This window comes from Protopterus annectens, chromosome 8.part0, assembly GCF_019279795.1.
Source record: "Protopterus annectens isolate FY-2018-M chromosome 8.part0, PAN1.0, whole genome shotgun sequence".
Taxonomy (NCBI): Eukaryota; Metazoa; Chordata; order Ceratodontiformes; family Protopteridae; genus Protopterus; species Protopterus annectens.
Genome location: NC_056741.1, coordinates 1677368689 through 1677389067, shown reverse-complemented (window position 1 = coordinate 1677389067; position 20379 = coordinate 1677368689). Strand labels below are relative to the sequence as shown.

Here is a 20379-nt window from a genome sequence, read left to right as displayed (position 1 = left end):
ATTCTTTTCCAAATTGTCCAAGGGATTTTCTCTCTCCTTATTCAGTATTCAGATGGCAAGGAGATTCGAAAAGGACGTCTCAACCCTCCCCAAACCCAATGACAGTTCAATAAGTCTGAATGCCTATTCAAGACACCCCCCCCCACCACCCTTTTTCTCTTCCAGAAAGTCTGAATCTCAGTTTTTCTCTTTGGCAGCATATTGTTTCAGACAAATGGGTTCTGAAAATCATTCCTCAAGGTTACAGACGGCAGTGGGAGAAAATTCCTCCACTCCAGGGTGTCATTCCTCATCCTGCAGATCAGACTTTTTTGCTTACACCTGTTCATCCCATGCTGTCTCAAGGAGTGATAGAACCAGTTCCTCCTTCCTGGGCATTGTGGGGGGGGGGATTATTCAAGGATGTTCCTAGTGCCAAAGAAAGAAAAACAGTTGTGGATCTTTCTTTTCTAAACCTGTCTGTGATGGTGCCAAATTCAAAATGTTGTTACTTCACAACCCTTTACCTCTTCTTTCTCTTTCATATTTCCTGGTAACACTAGACTTAAAATATGCGTATTATCACATCCTTATTCATCCAGACTTCAGCTGTTTCTTAAGGGTTTGTATGTCTGGATCACATTATCAGTTTTCTGCCTTAAACTTTGAACTATCCACTACACCAAGAGTGTTCATAAAGTGTCTAGCTCTGGTTATAGCTCATTGCAGGTTACATGCGATCCACATTTTACGTATTTAGATGACTTCCTTATTTTTGCAGATTCTTTTTCAAGGTGTCAGGAACTTCTCTCTTGGGTGAGAGATCTCCTGTACAAACTGTATTCCAAGTGGATATTCAAAAGTCTTTCTTCACTTCCTTACAGGATTGTGTTTTTGGGATGTCAACTAGACACCTCAGTTCAAAGAGTTTTTCTTCCACAGAAAAAACAGATCTTTATCTAGATCTATTTTCAGGTTTTCCACTCAGACTTCAGTCACTGTGAGGAAATAACCTTAGGATTTGGGGTCTCATGACATCTTTAATTCTCCTGATACCACTGGCAAGACTCCATATGAGAAAGATGCAGTGGTATTTGAAATCATTTTAATCTTAGGATCAGCACACTATCTTTTCAGATTGCAGTGCTTGGGTTTGTCAGAAGTGAAATCTTTTGGTGGAGACAACAAATATCCTTAAGTCCAGGTCTCCCTTTCTCCAGGCCTGCTTCAAAGCAGTCAGTCAGCACAGACACTTTGGACTTTGCCTGAAGGGATAAAAGTGCATCGGGTGTGGGACACCAAGTACAGATGCAAGCGCATAAATATCAAGGAGATGCTTGTGCTGATCAAGGCACTCAACACTCTGAACCATCTTTGGCCCCCAGGATCTCTTCAAGTGGTTACAGACAATGCAACAGATATGTGGTACATCATCAACCCCTTTCAGACTTTCTACTGTCTTGTCGGCTCCACAGAGCTCGGTGCCGATTGAGAGCAGTACTGTGATTACAGGGGCGGTTCCAAGCATTTTGGAACCGCCCACTGAGACCATTTCACGGAGCCGGTCTATGGCTCCTCTACTGGTCTCCCCTAAATTGAAGTCTCCGATACTGCAGAGATCCCACTGTCCTACTCTGTCATCCAGGTCTTCCAGGAGTTTATCGTAAGAAGATGTGGAGAGGGTAGTGCTGAGACTGTTGAAGTCATCTGCTTTACCTAAATTGTTGTTGGCTCCGACCAGTCGGTTCCGGAGCCACTTGAGTTCATGAAGGCCCCTTCGATCATTCCTCCTCCGAGCCATGCTGGTCTTTATGAGCCAGAGTGTTTGGTACCACTGGTGGAACCCTCGGCTCCAGCTCCCCCTGTGACTGTTTCGGAGTCGAGTTCTGCTCCAACACTCTCAGTGCCGTCCATAGTGTCTAGGGGCCGAAGCTCCCCCCTCTCGGCATGTCGGTGATGGTGAGTTCGGATCCTACGTCTATCTCTGAGCTGATGGTGTCCTTGGCCTTCTCGGATCCAGGGAGGTCTTTGGAGCCAGAGAGGTCGGCATTCGAGATGATGAGGAGTGTGCTGTCCCGATCGTCAGCTCCTACCAGGGGTACCAACACTCTTCCCCCAAGGCACCTACTTCTGTCTTAGCTCCTACTCTCTCCATGGACAGCAGAGATCCTGAGCCTCAGAAGCCACCGGCTGGTGGCCCCCAGTCTTCAGAGATCTCCTCGGAATATCCTTCCAAGGAGCCTCCACGGAAGAGGACATGTAAGAGGAAGCATGTAGACTTCCAGGATGAGTTTCTGACCTCTGACACTGACCTCGAGGAGTCAGAAGTGTCCCCCAAGTCATCATCTGATGATGTCTCCTTCATAGACATCCTGGAAATCCTTAAACAGAGGTACGGCTGGCCCAGTGTCATCCCTTCTGAAGAGGAGTCAGTGTACCTGAAGGCTTTCGGGTCTCAACCTTCAGCCTCTTGGGTGTCTCCACCCTTCGACGAACTGATGGAGCTAGTTAGTCAAAAGGTGAGGGATACTCCTGATGCCATGCAGCCAGTCCCCAGGAGACTGAATAAGTTTCTTTCTGCACCCCCAGAAAAGGATTTTTTGTCTAAAGGTGTTCCCATAGTTGCCATGGTGGTGGCGGCGGCCACTAAGAAGGAGCTAGCTGAGACTACTTCTGTTCATCCGCAGAATAAGGAGTCTCAAACAATGGACAAATATGGGAAATGTATCTTCTCTTCAGCGACATTTACCCTTAGATTGCTGAATTACCTTACTCACTTCACGAGGCTTCAGAGAGATCTCCTTAAAGAGTTAGGAGATTCTCTACAAGGTACATGTACTGAGGGAGTCCCTGACAAGGTGTCTGCCCAGTTGTCCACCTTGAACTCTGTCGTCAACTCTTCCATGCGGCTTATTTCGTATGCAGCCAGTGGAGCGAGTAGAGCAGCAGGTTCAGGAATTTCCTTAAGGTGTCATTCCTGGATGTGTTTGAGTAACCTTGCAGAACCATTCATTTCTACCTTTACCAATGCCCCCTTCAACGGTTCCTCATTGTTTGGACCCAAGGTAAAGGACACTCTCACCCAGTGCGATGAAGAAGGAAAAACATTCTCTGCCATGGGAGTACGTTTTACTGTCCCCTGTAGACCATACCCTAAGGGTCAGTGGGGCGGTAAAATGTGGTTCAAGAAGTCCCAGAAATTTTTCCAGGATGCGCAGGGTGACTCCTCCTTCAGAGGTAGAGGAAGAGGAGGAAATGGTAGACGTCGCCCTAGAGGCAGGGGCGGTCCACAAAACCAGGGAGGTCATAACTCCTTTCGTGGCCAGCCTTACCAGCACTCCTAATGTGGAGCCCAACTGTGCTTCGCTGGGGCCGGTTGGGGGTCGCATTTCTTTGTATCCAGAAGCCTGGCTGGGTATCACTCAAGACAAGTGTGTACAAAGAATTATTACCAGAGGTTATGTCATACCCTTTTCTCTTCCACCCTTTGTTCCCAAGAGGATCCCGGATGTTCCACCCAATCACAGGGATAAGGCAACCATGGAGGTCAACAAGTCGCTGTCAAAACGAGTCATCCAAACCATCCCAGCAGACCAAATAGGATCCGGAACTTACTCCAGATTCTTTTTAGTGCCAAAACGTACAGGGGACTGGAGGCCCATCTTGGACCTCAGCAGATTGAACGAATCAGTAAAGAAGGACAAGTTCTGGATGGTGACACTGCAGTCTATATACTTCCATTATTAGGGAAAGACAATTGGATGTGCTCAATAGATCCCCAAGACGCCTACTACCACATAAAAATGGACAGGGCATCAAGGAGTCATCTACACTTCTGGCTGGGAGCCAGTCATTATCAGTTTCGTGCTCTGCCCTTTGGTCTCACCACAGCCCCCAGGATGTTCACCAAGTGTATGGCGGTAGAGACAGCTCACCTGAGACATCTAGGATTCCAGGTGTTTCCGTATCTGGACGACTGGCTCTTGACCGCCCCCATCCAGGCATGTACTTCTTCAGAGCAGGAACATTACCATTCAGCTTTGTGCCCAGCTGGGAATTTCTATAAAATGGGAAAAATCTGCCTTAGTGCCCTCTCAATCTGTGATTTTTATAGGTGCAGAGATAGACACAGTAGACATGTTGGTTCATCTTCCTGTAGAAAGGGCACAGAATCTAGTTCTTCAAATTCACCGTCTTCTCCCCTTACGAAAGGTCAAAGCCAAGACTGTTCTGCAGCTTTTGGGGACCAAGGCTTTTACCATATTACTAGTGCCACTAGCCAGGCTTCACATGAAAATTCTTCAGTGGCTCCTGTCATCCCACTGGTCTTTTCAGCACATACCATTATTTCATCACATTCTGTTGACAGAATCTTGCAAGAAGGACCTCCTTTGGTGGACACTACCCAATCAGTTAACCACGGGCACTTTATTTGTTCCTCACCAACCCATTGCCACTGTGACCATGGATGCTTCACAGATAGGGTGGGGGGGCATTATCTAGGCAGGACTGTCCAAGGCACATGGCAAGATCACAAGGCTCACCTGCATATCAGCGTTCTAGAGATGAGGGAGGTGCTCCTGGCATTGCAAGCACTCCACGACCTTCTGCCTCTGGGGACTATTGCAATACAATCAGACAACATGTCGTTAGTATGGTATATCAACAAACAGGGCAGAACCAGATCTTACCCACTCTGTTGAGAGGCCATGCGTGTTTGGAAATGGGTGATATCTTCCCAGCATTTTCTGGTGGCAATACATATTCCAGGGACAACCAACATGATAGCCGACAAGCTCAGCCGGGCAATCCTGATGCCTCAAGAGTGGTCTCTGAAACAAGAAATAGCAGAACATATTTTCCGCAGATGGGGGCAGCCTTGCTGCGATCTCTTTGCCAGCCCAATCAATGCAAAATGCAGCAGCTACATCTCCCTCATCCCCCCTCCGTGGCAGTCACTGAGAGTTTTACTCGTTCACGATTGGCCCCTGGGTCTCCTTTATGCTCTTCCTCCCTTTCCTCTCATTCCCAAAGTTATTCAGAAAGCTCAATGGTTGGGAAGCAAACTGATCCTCATTGCTCCTTACTGGCTTCATCAGGTTTGGTTCCCCTTCCTTGGGCCTCTTCTCCTAGACGATCCTTGATTTCTGGACCCAGTTCCAGACTTGTTGACTCACATGTCAGGCTCGCTTCACCCCTCCTTACACACCCTCAATTTAACAGTGTGGCTGCTCCAGTTCCATCCCTAGTCAGGCTTCACGACTTCTCACCCTCCGTAACTCATATCCTTACGTCTTCTCATAAACCTTTCACTAGGAGACTATATTCCAGTAAATGGACAAGATTTTCTATCGGGGTGGAGAAAATTAATGTTGACCCTTACACTGCCTCCATTCCAGTGGTTTTGGGATTCCTGTCTGAGCATTTTCACCAGGGATCTGTGGCTGCCACTATCAGGGTTCAATTGGCAGCAATTTCAAATTTTCATCTAGGTGTTCAAGATTCTAATCTGATGTCACATACGCTGTGCAAAACTTTCCTTAAAGGTGCCACCTTGTTGAGACCCCCCTTTCAAGAACCTGTTGCCTCATGGGATTTAAATTTTGTTTTATCTAAATTAACTTCTCCACCCTTCGAGCCTTCACATTCATCCCCTTTGAAATTCCTGTCTTGAAAGACTTTGTTTCTGGTGGCTAACACTTCAGCCAGACGGGTGTCAGAGTTAAAAGCATTGTCTGTAAAAAACCCCTTACCCGATTTTTCACAAAGACAGGGTGTCCCTTCGTACTAATCCTTCCTTTGTCCCCAAGATCTGTTCCCATGCCACTTTAAATCAATCCATAGAACTTCCGGTGTTCTTTCCAAATCATTCCAACTCAGCTGAATACAGGTTTCATCAGCTGGATGTCCATAGACAATTAAGTTTTTACTTACATCGAGCTAAGGAAATCAGACCAATTATTTATTTCCTTCTCCGAATCCAGGTCAGGCCTACCAGTTTCCAAAGTAACACTCTCAAATTGGATTTCTAGCTATATAGTATACGTTTACAACTCTGAGTGTAGACCTTTACCCTTCAAAATCAAGGCTCATTCTACCAGATCTCAGTCTACCTCTGCAGCCTTTCAAGCCAGGGTCCCACTTGATGATAATTGTGCAGCAGCAACATGCTCTTTTATCAATTATTACAAATTGGATTTAACATCCAGGGGTAGAGCATCATTTGGTTCCACGGTACTCAGGAGTATTTTTCCTTGAGCCGCCCAAGAATAAGGCACTAGGGACACTGTCCCATATGTAAGAATGAAGGTGAGATAGGACTACAGAACATAAAGAAGTTATGTACTCACCATCTCATCTCATCTCGCTGTTCATTCTTATGACCCACCCTCCTACCCCCATCCTGGAAGTACCTGGAGACAGAAATTATTATTACCATTTTTTTATGGAGACCTTTTAGTATTGGCTTCTTTTGTATATTTGTTATTATCTCTCCTAAGTTAGCAGCAAACAAGATCTGGGGATTGTACTGGTGCACCATGGGATACCTACCTAGCCATGAGCCAACTAGAAGACTTTCAGCTTGTAAATAGGCCGAGTTGGAGCCGAGGATTGGCTCCGATCCTATATGTAAGAATGAAGAGCGAGATGGACTACAAACGTGGAATGTTATGGTGAGTACATAACTTCTTTTTTCCCTAAACTTAAGAATGATGAAGAAGGGATACTCCATACCTTGGTCATCCACAGACAACTTGGGTACTATGTTGACAGAACTAAATCTTTCAGATCTTTGAGTTGTTCATTTCTTGTGATGGTAAGAAGGGAAGATCTGTGTCAAAACAGACCATTTCCAAATGGTTCTCTAAGGCTGTTACCTTTTTATACTCACCATAACATATCTATTCCAGGCAGGGTCAAGGCCCACTCTACCATGGCTTAATCTATGGCTTTTTGAAAAGGGTTGGATACTAGAAGTATTTTAGAAGCAGCAAAGTGGTCCTCTGTACATACTTTTGCAAAGCGCTATAAGTTTGATTCCTCCTCTAGGTCTAGATCATACTTTGCTAGAACCATTCTCCAGGGGGTCCTAGAGCCTTCTCTTTTGACCTCCCAGTTGTTGTAATCGATGGTAATCTACCCATATAGCTTAAGCTACTGTAGCAGTGATCACTATGAAGAACATAGTACAGGTGTGTAATTTGAACTTACCATTACAGTAGATGTTGGACTATTTTTGCTGCAGTAACTGCTCCCTCTCTCCACCCCCATTATTTTTGGTGTGTTTTTTTTTATGTCAAGATAGGGACATTTATTTTTTGTTGTTCCTAGCATTGTCCTTTCAGGACTCAGCCTCCCTCTACTTGCTGGCAGGAAAGCGCTGAAGGGCTTTGCACCAAAACTTGTTTTTTAGTCAGCTCAGCTCAAGCTGTTTGACATTTTAGGTGCATGGAAGGTGCCTTGAAGCTTTGGAAGTTGACCAGATGTATTCTTGGCAGGATGTAACCCCATATAGCTTAAGCTACTGCAGCAGTCACCATTCAAACATCTGCTGTAATGATAAGTTCCTCTTACACAGTTGTACTTTTTAAACACACCAGGCATATGTTTATCAACCAGAGGAGAATTTGTGGATAGTAATTAATAAATAGTTGAAGGATTTTTTCTGGAGAGGGAGGGGAAGAGGGCAAGAATCAAGTTGGATAAGTTGATCCTTCTAATAGAACTAGTTGGTTTAGAGTTACCTTATTTGAAGGGATATTTTAGAGCCACACAATTAACACTCATATAACATAAGCAGAAAGCTGCAATTCAAAGTAGAAAGGAATGAAGATGAAGTGGGGGAAAATTCAAGAAATAAGAGAATAACAGTCATACAGAGTATTATATTCATAAATTATACTAAGAACTAAACCAACATGAGAATGAAGAAAGGAGATTCTGCCAAAAGGGATGACTGCATGTAGAGGTATAGAGGATAAGCGGGGTCGGGGCTGGAATTTACTGGAGTAAGCTGGCAAAAAAAAAAAGGTATTGGGAACAAATAGAGAGGGAAAGGTAATAGAATGGGAAGAGACCAAGGAGACATTTGTACTGCAGGGTACAGACTGCCTTCTCTGTCAAGGACTGATGTCAGAGTACAGGCAAAAAAAAAAAGAAAGATAGGGGAATTGTAAGAGAAAGACCTGAACTGGTTGAGTTTTTAGTTTAGTCCAGAACAGAAGCTGCTGCTAAAGGGATAATTAATAGGGCATATAAAGTATTGCACAATAACTATTAGAATCAATCCAGAAGAGATCAGAAAAGATTAGGAAGAAAGATTAGATAAGCAACTCACAAAGAAACAATAGGAGGACATGTGGCTCCCAAATTTGCAAAAAAGTCTAGAGGTTTAGGATTTTTCCTTTGAAGTGTTTGCACAGGTACTTTTATACCCCAAGTGGACTGCAAATAATTTATTCTGAAGTAGATGGCAAATGTTAGGGGTGTGATGGGATAGAGAATGGTACCCCTGAGTGAATATTATCAGACTGTAATGATTAGGCATACTTTAAAAACTCCTCACAGAGTACTTTGTCCGGAATACTGGGCGAGCAAATGAGTGTAACTAAGGAAATTATTTTTTGGACTGGGATAAAGGATCTGAAGAGCCTAAACATAGTAAAGCCTTAACTGAAGTAGTGGACATTGTAACAGAGATAAAAGAACAAGAAGTGTGATCTGTAGAAAAGGGTAGAGCAAATTAAATAGAAAAAAATGGAAATGGTGGGAACAACACATGCAGAAAAATGTTTTAGAAGAGGAATGAGGTTTAAGAGATGTCAGGAATTGAAGAGTTTATGTAGTGTTGGCTTGATTATATTGTATAGAAGAATATAAGTGATGTACAATGTGAACTTGTTAATATGGTCTATTTCCTTTTGTTTAAATTTAAGTTTGCTTGTGTTAAAAATGATAAAAATTGATGTTTTTTTTTTTCTGGAGACAGGACTGGTTTTGCCAGAACCATAGTTCAAGGGTTCTGGCTTCTAATTTTGTATCTGATGAACCCCACCCCCCAGTCTACCTAAAAACTTTGGTAATTTTCCTAGCAGTATTGCTGCAGCAGTTATCAGTTAAAAAATATAGTTGTGTAATATCTTACAATAGCAGTGTAAGTTTGAATAATGACTTTTGCAGTATATGCAACATTTTTCACCAGCCCCTGCTCCGGTTTTCCTGTTTTCTTTTTGGCTGAAGTAAACTCCCCATTTACTTGTTCTTCTCCTTCTGACTTCTGTCTGAATCTGTAATTCTGTACAGTAAACTTCAGGATTTTCTGGGGAAAGATATTCTGAGGATTTTTACACTCAGTCAGTGTACCAGCAAGCAATTAGCAGTGTAGGTATAAGGTCAGAGCTACAGCTTGCCAAAGCTTTGGCAAACTGCCTGCAGGCATGTGGTCTCCTTGGCAAGCTGTGTACCACCTGTCAGCATTACAGCAACAGTAATGTGTTCTGACATCTAATGTTGCAGTCAGTTAGTACACAACTGTACAGACTTCTCAGTTTTTGCAGAAGATCCAAACTGTTCCCTCTCAGGAAGTCTGATTCCACTACCTGTGCTGCATGTGATAGAAAGACCTACTAAATCTCACTGGTATGTCTCATTTTCCAGCAGAAGGGTCAGACTGCTCCCACTTGGGAAGTCTGATTCCAGAACCAGTGCTGAGTGTAGCAGGAAGAACTTCTAAAATTTCACTGGTATGCCTCACTTTCCTGCAGAAGGACTAGCTTTTTCTCTAGCAGTGAGGTGGCATTCTGTGTCCTAAGAGCATATTTCCAGTACAAAGGTCTGTCCTGTGTTAATTCATTCCATTCCTCTTACTTCTGTGCCATCATACCTCACTTCTACCCTTTGCTTTCTAGGGGGCCCACAAGCTGGTCCGTGCTACTTCAGGCTAGAGATTGGTAGGGGTCACAGAATGTCTTTTGGAAAGCCTCAAAATAGTTCTGCCAAACCATGTGGTGTATCTGGCAAGGGAGTGGAGTACTATCATAGTGGTCTTAACAAGTGTAGAGTGGAAAAGTGCTGGCCTGAACTGTGTTCAGTGCTGTTAGATTAAAGTAACACTTTGAGGAGCTCCTGAAAATGGTGGACATGCTCTGCGTTGAAAAGACAGAACCAGAAGCGTATGCTGAAGTTATCTAGAGAAGCAAACCCAATGTCCTTGTAATCCTCAAACACTTCTTCTATAGCAAAGTTGCAGGAACAGATGAGATCCATCTAAAAATGCTGAAAGATGGACATTCTTGGGGTGACATTTCAACACTTTGTGGAAAGCTAGGGCATTATGTCTAGATTGGCAAACTGGAGATAGTACAATGTTTTTCAGTTATAGATGACTCGCACACACCTTGGCCTGACTAGGAAAGCTGTATGTACTTTTCACTTTCCCACAGGAGACCCAGACTTCTCCCACTAAAGACTCAATCTGAGTCCTGTAGTTGAGCCTTTGAGTCAAATGGAGCGAAGCATTTTCTTTCATGACTGTGGACTGGTGGAGCAACTCTTTTTTCCTTGCACAGACATTGGACAGGTTATGAGATTTCACTAGCAGTGTGTACCTGTGTTTTGTGGACTTGGAGAAAGCATATAACCATGTACCCTGGAGGTATCCGAGTCTTTATAGGATGTAAGACACAGTGGGAAGTAACAACTATAGGTGGTGCCAAGACTGCTTTTTCATAGTTTGTTATTCATAGTTTGAACCTAACTTCTATGTAGAATACTCACAATGGCAGAGTTTGTCCATGAACTGTAATCACCTTGACAATGCCAACTCTCATAGGGTGAGTCAAACCCAAACTGAATTAACTGGTGCCTGTGCAGTGTTCAAGGTTTTCCTTAAAGGAAGCAAGATTGTTGCTGTGTTTTGTATGTAATCATCATCATCATCATTTGTTAACCAGGAAGGCCCACTGGACACACGGTTCCTTCTCAGGGGTGATCTCAGAGCAATGCTTGGTTAATTGACTTGCTGAAGGTCACACGGTAGGCAGATGAGGGCTTAGGGGCTCAAACTCTGTAACACAGGAACTACACTTTGCAGTCTTAACTCTGTGTGCCAGCTGTAACAGAAGATTATCCAGAGATGAGGGAAGTACTGTGCAAATAAATATGTCCCTCCAGCATGTCTTATGTATTTGCTGTTGGAGAGTCTAATCATTAGTTCAAGTGATTATAAAGCTGTTTCTTTTGCGGAAATTATGAAGATCAAAGAGAATTGGGACCTTAAGAGCCGAGAATGCTAGACTTGTATCACCTGACAGTAGCCTATAACAGATAAAGTAAATGACAGCTTCAAGCCTGCCTTTGTAGCTGAGGTTCCATATATCTTTTATTTTTTTTTAGTTAGGAACGTCAAGAGTCTTTTAGTGTGATGTGTTTGGCTAGATGCATAGTAAAAAGGGTATCCTGTTCTATAACTGGTCTAATCAGGACAGAGTGATATGTCTTGACATGGATGAGAAATAGTTAGTAATTGGATTTCTTGATTACCATTGATGTATGGTGCTCAAAGGATAGTGATCAGAAGGTGGGAGATCTGCAAAGACCCGTCAGTCTGGAGTGGGGTGCCATTTGTACTGGAAGCTGCTGTCAAGATTTGTTAACCAAAAATGACCATGCTACATGCTATTGCATTTAATTTAATCCTTTTTTTGTAATACACTACTGATTTATATGGTTTAGCTGTTGTTGTAGTAACACAATATCCGGTGCTGAATGAATGACACCCAGCTTGCTGTTGCTGTAGTAATACACTATCCGGTGCTGAGTGAATGACACCCAGCTTGCTGTTGCTGTAGTAACACAATATCTGGTGCTGTGTGAATGACGCCCAGCTTGCTGTTGCTGTAGTAACACAATATCCGGTGCTGAGTGAATGACACCCGGCTTGCTGTTGCTGTAGTAACACACTGCCCGGTGTTGAGTGAATGACGCCCAGCTTGCTGTTGCTGTAGTAACACAATATCCAGTGCTGAGTAAATGACACCCAGCTTGCTGTTGCTGTAGTAACACACTATCCGGTGCTGAGTGAATGACACCCAGCTTGCTGTTGCCGTAATAACACACTGTCCGGTGCTGAGTGAATGACACCCAGCTTGCTGTTGCTGTAGTAACATAATATTCGGTGCTGAGTGAATGACACCCAGCTTGCTGTTGCTGTAGTAACACAATATCTGGTGCTGAGTGAATGACACCCAGCTTGCTGTTGCTGTAGTAACACACTATCCAGTGCTGAGTGAATGACGCCCAGCTTGCTGTAGTAACACACTGTCCGGTGCTGAGTGAATGACGCCCAGCTTGCTTTTGTTGTAGTAACACAATATCCGGTGCTGAGTGAATGACATCCAGCTTGCTGTTGCTGTAGTAACACACTATCCGGTGCTCAGTGAATGACGCCCAGCTTGCTGTTGCTGTAGTAACACAATATCTGGTGCTGAGTGAATGACACCCAGCTTGTTGTTGAGTTAGTAACACAATATCCGGTGCTGAGTGAATGACACCCAGCTTGCTGTTGCTGTAGTAACACACTATCCGGTGCTGAGTGAATGACGCCCAGCTTGCTGTTGCTGTAGTAATGCAATATCCAGTGATGAGTGAATGACGCCCAGCTTGCTGTTGCTGTAGTAATACACTATCCGGTGCTGAGTGAATGACACCCAGCTTGCTGTTGCTGTAGTAACACAATATCCGGTGCTGTGTGAATGACGCCCAGCTTGCTGTTGCTGTAGTAACACAATATCCAGTGCTGAGTGAATGACACCCAGCTTGCTGTTGCTGTAGTAACACACTATCCGGTGCTGAGGGAATGACACCCAGCTTGCTGTTGCTGTAATAACACACTGTCCGGTTCTGAGTGAATGACGCCCAGCTTGCTGTTGCTGTAATAACACAATATCCGGTGCTGAGTGAATGACACCCAGCTTGCTGTTGCTGTAGTAACACAATATCTGGTGCTGAGTGAATGACACCCAGCTTGCTGTTGCTGTAGTAACACACTATCCAGTGCTGAGTGAATGACGCCCAGCTTGCTGTTGCTGTAGTAACACACTGTCCGGTGCTGAGTGAATGACGCCCAGCTTGCTTTTGTTGTAGTAACACAATATCCGGTGCTGAGTGAATGACACCCAGCTTGCTGTTGCTGTAGTAACACACTATCCGGTGCTCAGTGAATGACGCCCAGCTTGCTGTTGCTGTAGTAACACAATATCTGGTGCTGAGTGAATGACGCCCAGCTTGCTGTTGCTGTAGTAACACAATATCAGGTGCTGAGTGAATGACGCCCAGCTTGCTGTTGCTGTAGTAACACATTATCCGGTGCTGAGTGAATGACACCCAGCTTGCTGTTGCTGTAGTAACACAATATCTGGTGCTGAGTGAATGAAACCCAGCTTGCTGTTGCTGTAGTAACACACTATCTGGTGCTGAGTGAATGAAGTCCAGCTTGCTGCTGCTGTCACCATAATTAACACTCCATCAGACACAGACATCCTCCAGAGAGGTCTCATAGAAATGGATAACTTGTGCCAGAGCCATGGCCTTAAGCTAAATGCCAAAAATTGTATAGTCATACCCTTTGGGAAAAACAAGGTAATCGATTAAACACGGAAGAAGTTATCAGGGACCTGGGGACCCAAGTTGACAGTAACCTCTATTTGACACTCACATTGCCAAAGTGGTTAGGAAGACCTTCTACATTGCCCACCTGATCATGAAGGGATTCACATCCAGATCAGGAGAGGTCATTGTACCCCTGTACTTTTCAGTTATCAGACCAATGATTGAGTACAACACCCCATTCGGAATGTACCTTACCCGACACCTGCAGCAGTTGGAAAGACCCCAAAAGTTCCTCACCAAAAGGATAAAGGGGCTCAAACATATGTCATACGATGCCCGACTGAAGAAACTCCAGCTCTATTCAGTCGCATACCATCTGCTCAGAGGTGATCTGTGCCTGACATACAAGGCCATGTCCAACCCGGAATTAATGGACATGCTCCACCTCAAAAAATCCAAATCCACAAGAGCCACAAGAGCAAGAGACTTAAACCTCAACACGGATATAAATAGGATGTGCTGGAGGGACAGATTCATCACCCAGAGACTCCCTACACTATGGAACAGAATCCCAGTCCATATGAGGCAGAGCCCCTCACTGACTCTGTTCAAGAGAAATCTTGACGAGTGGATGGGAGATCATAAGTTTACCCCGGGAATCATCTCTGTGTCACTGCTGGACAGAGGCACAGCAAACTAATGGGTATAGTATTCTCATCCTAAGGGGTGGTGAAAGCCACACACGCTCTGGCTAGGCTTATAAATGCCCTAGGGCAGATAGCCTAGTATGAACCTATGAAGAACCTATGAACCTATGAACTATGTAGTAACACACTGTCTGGTGCTGAGTGAATGACGCCCAGCTTGCTTTTGTTGTAGTAACACAATATCCAGTGCTGAGTGAATGACGCCCAGCTTGCTGCTGCTGTAGTAACACAATATCTGGTGCTGAGTGAATGACACCCAGCTTGCTGTTGCTGTAGTAACACACTATCCAGTGCTGAGTGAATGATGCCCAGCTTGCTGTTGCTGTAGTAACACATTATCCCGTGCTGAGTGAATGACGCCCAGATTGCTGCTGTTGTAGTAACACAATATCCGGTGCTGAGTGAATGATGCCCAGCTTGCTGTTGCTGTAGTAACACACTATCCGGTGCTGAGTGAATGACATCCAGCTTGCTGTTGCTATAGTAACACACTATCCGGAGCTGAGTGAGTGACGCCCAGCTTGCTGTTGCTGTAGTAATACAATATCCGGTGCTGAGTGAATGACGCCCAGCTTGCTGTTGCTGTAGTAACACAATATCCGGGCTGAGTGAATGACACCCAGCTTGTTGTTGCTGTAGTAACCAATATCCGGCGCTGAGTGAATGACACCCAGCTTGCTGTTGCTTTAGTAACACAATTACCGGTGCTGAGTGAATGACACCCAGCTTGCTGTTGCTGTAGTAACACACTATCCGGTGCTGAGTGAATGACGCCCAGCTTGCTGTTGCTGTAGTAATGCAATATCCGGTGCTGAGTGAATGACGCCCAGCTTGCTGTTGCTGTAGTAATACACTATCCGGTGCTGAGTGAATGACACCCAGCTTGCTGTTGCTGTAGTAACACAATATCTGGTGCTGTGTGAATGACGCCCAGCTTGCTGTTGCTGTAGTAACACAATATCCAGTGCTGAGTGAATAACACCCAGCTTGCTGTTGCTATAGTAACACACTATCCGGTGCTGAGTGAATGACACCCAGCTTGCTGTTGCTGTAATAACACACTGTCCGGTTCTGAGTGAATGACGCCCAGCTTGCTGTTGCTGTAGTAACACAATATCCGGTGCTGAGTGAATGACACCCAGCTTGCTGTTGCTGTAGTAACACAATATCCGGTGCTGAGTGAATGACGCCCAGCTTGCTTTTGTTGTAGTAACACAATATCCGGTGCTGAGTGAATGACACCCAGCTTGCTGTTGCTGTAGTAACACACTATCCAGTGCTGAGTGAATGACGCCCAGCTTGCTGTTGCTGTAGTAACACATTATCCCATGCTGAGTGAATGACGCCCAGATTGCTGCTATTGTAGTAACACACTATCCGGTGCTGAGTGAATGACGCCCAGCTTGCTGTTGCTGTAGTAACACAGTATCCGGTGCTGAGTGAATGACGCCCAGCTTGCTGTTGCTGTAGTAACACACTATCCGGTGCTGAGTGAATGATGCCCAGCTTGCTGTTGCTGTTGTAACACAATATCCGGTGCTGAGTGAATGACGCCCAGCTTGCTGTTGCTGTAGTAACACACTATCCGATGCTGAGTGAATGACACGCAGCTTGCTAATGCTGTAGTAACACAATATCTGGTGCTGAGTGAATGACGCCCAGCTTGCTGTTGCTGTAGTAACACAATATCCGGTGCTGAGTGAATGACACCCAGCTTGCTGTTGCTGTAGTAACACAATATCCGGTGCTGAGTGAATGACGCCCAGCTTGCTTTTGTTGTAGTAACACAATATCCGGTGCTGAGTGAATGACACCCAGCTTGCTGTTGCTGTAGTAACACACTATCCAGTGCTGAGTGAATGACGCCCAGCTTGCTGTTGCTGTAGTAACACATTATCCCGTGCTGAGTGAATGACGCCCAGATTGCTGCTGTTGTAGTAACACACTATCCGGTGCTGAGTGAATGACGCCCAGCTTGCTGTTGCTGTAGTAACACACTATCCGGTGCTGAGTGAATGATGCCCAGCTTGCTGTTGCTGTAGTAACACAATATCCGGTGCTGAGTGAATGACGCCCAGCTTGCTGTTGCTGTAGTAACACACTATCCGATGCTGAGTGAATGACACGCAGCTTGCTAATGCTGTAGTAACACAATATCTGGTGCTGAGTGAATGACGCCCAGCTTGCTGTTGCTGTAGTAACACAATATCCAGTGCTGATTGAATGACACCCAGCTTGCTGTTGCTGTAGTAACACACTATCCAGTGCTGAGTGAATGATGCCCAGCTTGCTGTTGCTGTAGTAACACACTATCCAGTGCTGAGTGAATGATACCCAGCTTGCTGTTGCTGTAGTAACACACTATCCGGTGCTGAGTGAATGACGCCCAGCTTGCTGTTGCTGTAGTAACACAATATCCAGTGCTGAGTGAATGACACCCAGCTTGCTGTTGCTGTAGTAACACAATATCTGGTGCTGAGTGAATGACATCCAGCTTGCTGTTGCTATAGTAACACACTATCCGGTGCTGAGTGAGTGACACCCAGCTTGCTGTTGCTGTAGTAATACAATATCCGGTGCTGAGTGAATGACGCCCAGCTTGCTGTTGCTGTAGTAACACACTATCCGGTGCTGAGTGAATGACGCCCAGCTTGCTGTTGCTGTAGTAACACAATATCCGGTGCTGAGTGAATGACGCCCAGCTTGCTGTTGCTGTAGTAACACCCTATCCGATGCTGAGTGAATGACACGCAGCTTGCTAATGCTGTAGTAACACAATATCTGGTGCTGAGTGAATGACACCCAGCTTGCTGTTGCTGTAGTAACACACTATCCGTTGCTGAGTGAATGATGCCCAGCTTGCTGTTGCTGTAGTAACACAATATCCGGTGCTGAGTGAATGACACCCAGCTTGCTGTTGCTGTAGTAACACACTATCCGATGCTGAGTGAATGACACGCAGCTTGCTAATGCTGTAGTAACACAATATCTGGTGCTGAGTGAATGATGACCAGCTTGCTGTTGCTGTAGTAACACAATATTCGGTGCTGATTGAATGACACCCAGCTTGCTGTTGCTGTAGTAACACACTATCCAGTGCTGAGTGAATGACGCCCAGCTTGCTGTTGCTGTAGTAACACACTATCCGGTGCTGAGTAAATGATGCCAAGCTTGCTGTTGCTGTAGTAACACACTATCCGGTGCTGAGTGAATGATGCCCAGCTTGCTGTTGCTGTAGTAACACAATATCCAGTGCTGAGTGAATGACACCCAGCTTGCTGTTGCTGTAGTAACACAATATCTGGTGCTGAGTGAATGACATCCAGCTTGCTGTTGCTATAGTAACACACTATCCGGTGCTGAGTGAGTGACGACCAGCTTGCTGTTGCTGTAGTAATACAATATCCGGTGCTGAGTGAATGATGCCCAGCTTGCTGTTGCTGTAGTAACACACTATCCGGTGCTGAGTGAATGACGCCCAGCTTGCTGTTGCTGTAGTAACACACTATCCAGTGCTGAGTGAATGACACCTAGCTTGCTGTTGCTGTAGTAACACAGTATCCGGTGCTGAGTGAATGACGCCCAGCTTGCTGTTGCTGTAGTAACACACTATCCGGTGCTGAGTGAATGATGCCCAGCTTGCTGTTGCTGTAGTTGCTTACAGCCGTGTAACTTTGACAGCTGTCTAATGATTTTAGGGTGATTCGGAAGGCAGTGCAGTAAGGCTAACAATATTTGATTGAGTTTAGCTAAGTTGGATCATAGTCAGTATTCAGATGACCAAAATAAGGCATCACTGAATTGCTGTGGTGCCTTTTAGTCTTCCAGTTCCAGAAACCGTCTGCAACTGTTAGTGTGCTCATCTCCAGCTGTCTGTCCCATAAGCATTGCTCTCCATTACAGATTTAGATACAGAGTAATTCAGTTAACTCTCATCTGTCAGTACAATGCATTTACTACACCTGTCTTTCTGAGAAGTTACTGAAAACGTGTCTCAACCAAGTATAATGTTTATATCTTTGTACTGTAATGTAACAGCTGTAAAACTGTCATGTTTTGTTTGCAGGATAAGTTAAAGCATATTTCTGTTACTGGAGTTAATTCTGTGCAACCTGCCTTAATAACAGCTAAAACTATTTCTCTTGCTCTGTTTGTAATACAGATTGTGGACACATTCTTCATTGGGCGCTACTTCCTTTTGTCTGTACTGGGAGTAATTTTTCTGGTGAGCCTCTTGTTGGTGCTGACTCAGCACAGCCTGGAACCTATCTATGCCAGACCAGTGCGACCACACTAACTGCAGCCTACAGATAAAGATATGATCTTCCTGTGAGTCCTGAAGTTGTCCCTTTGGATTATTTCTTTGAATGAACTTAAAACATTACTGTTCAGCAGTGAGGACTGCTTCAGCTAGACTTGATAAGGCTGATTTGTAAATGACGACTGTGGATTTCAAGATTCTTGCTACAAAAGTGGTTCATGTTAATTTTTTATACAACACCTCTTTGAAAGAGTTCTGAGACAAAATCTATTTAGCAGCAGCAGGAGTGTGATACAAGACTCCTAGACTTTTTGGTGCAAAAGTCTTATCCTGAATTGTCAAGGTCAAGTATTGTATTCTCACTGTAAAGCTATCTCCTAGGGAGACGTGGCATTTTTCTCCACCGCATACCCATTCCTCTATTGTTACAAAATGGTGACCATTACTTATTGGAATATGCTGACATCTGAGTATTTCTGTATCATTTTGCACAGACTTTGTTGGTCTTTCTTCATGCACTTGTGTTCGGTGTCGATATCTCATTTCTTGCGTTACTGTTTGTACTTTTATTTGTTAATGAGATGTAAGAACTGTTGATACAGTGGTACCAAAGCGCAGTGAACTATTGATATGTCGTAGCAAAGTACAATATATCACCATGATGTAAACCATGGCTCTCCAGAGCTGTATTTTAACATGGCAGGTATTGAGAAGAGGTAGAAAATGGTTGCCGGATCAAAAGACTGTAAAACCTGTGCTTTTAGGTTGTTAAAGGGTCTATGTTCAGCCATCGAATGGCATGTTCATCGATTGGCCATTCATCGAACACAAACCCTTGAACATCCTTTTCAACGAAAACGCACATTGTCATTAAAAAAACATTGAGCAGAAAATAAACAACAGACATATATTTGTAGGAAAGTTAGGGATAAGGAAACTTTCCCTTTCCCTACTGTAATGCGAATAATTAGGGGGGTGGGGTATGCAGCCCTGATATTAGGAGGTTGAATCCTCCTAATGTGGGTGGCTGTGCCCCCACACCCCCCAGTGTGGTGCTGCACACCCCACACCCCCAAATTTTATATACCAACTCCGAGATCGCACTACAGTGGGGAAAGGAAAAGTTTCCTTATCCCTACCTACAAGTACGTACATGCTGTTTACTCCCTGTTGGCCAGTTATGGCCATTTAATTTTTTTTTTTTTTCAGATGATGTGCCTGCTCGAGGAATGTGCCATTTGATGGATGAACATAGACCCTTTGCTAACACAGTAAATGCATTAAACAATACGTGCGTGCACGCTTTCTCGCTTACACACACACAATATTTTTTTATTTTTTTTAATATTTAAGGAAAGTTGAAGCAGGTGGTTAGTGAGATAGTCTGGTTAAGAAATGCCAGTTATTTAATATTGTATGTCAGACCACTCTTCTGAGAGTCTGCTTTGTCAGGAAATTATTGCTATTGTTTGGAGTTACAATATGTTTAAGTCTATAATTTGCTTCTCTCAACTTAAAACACATTTTCTACATGTTTTCTATTCCCATATAAATAAAAAGAAACTTGTTCAAATACTTTGTGTAAATATTTATATGTTCTATAGGTATATTTTCTAACTGTTGCCTGCTGATACTTTGGCAAAAATATATATATCCAGTGTGCACTAAAATGAAATTTTTCTTCTCTGCACTCTTTACATATAGTTGAAGTGGTTCTACTCCCTTAGCCTGGGTGTGGAATACTGTGGCTGCATGTTTGTACAGTGGGATGGGTGCCATGGGTAGGAGTCAGCAGCTAGTGACTGCTTTCCTGCCCATTGAAGT

The 20379-nt window shown here is 44.3% G+C and overlaps 1 protein-coding gene across 1 annotated transcript in view; it reads left to right on the top strand.

The window, feature by feature from the left end:
• The window catches only part of TMEM218 (transmembrane protein 218), a 519645-nt gene extending 499515 nt beyond the window's left edge, over positions 1–20130 (top strand). Inside the window, exon 3 of the mRNA XM_044081205.1 lies at positions 18457–20130. Within this exon, the coding sequence (XP_043937140.1) occupies positions 18457–18591 (135 nt within the window). The 3' untranslated portion in view covers positions 18592–20130. The remainder of the gene's footprint in view (positions 1–18456) is intronic.
• The last annotated feature ends 249 nt before the right edge of the window (positions 20131–20379 follow it).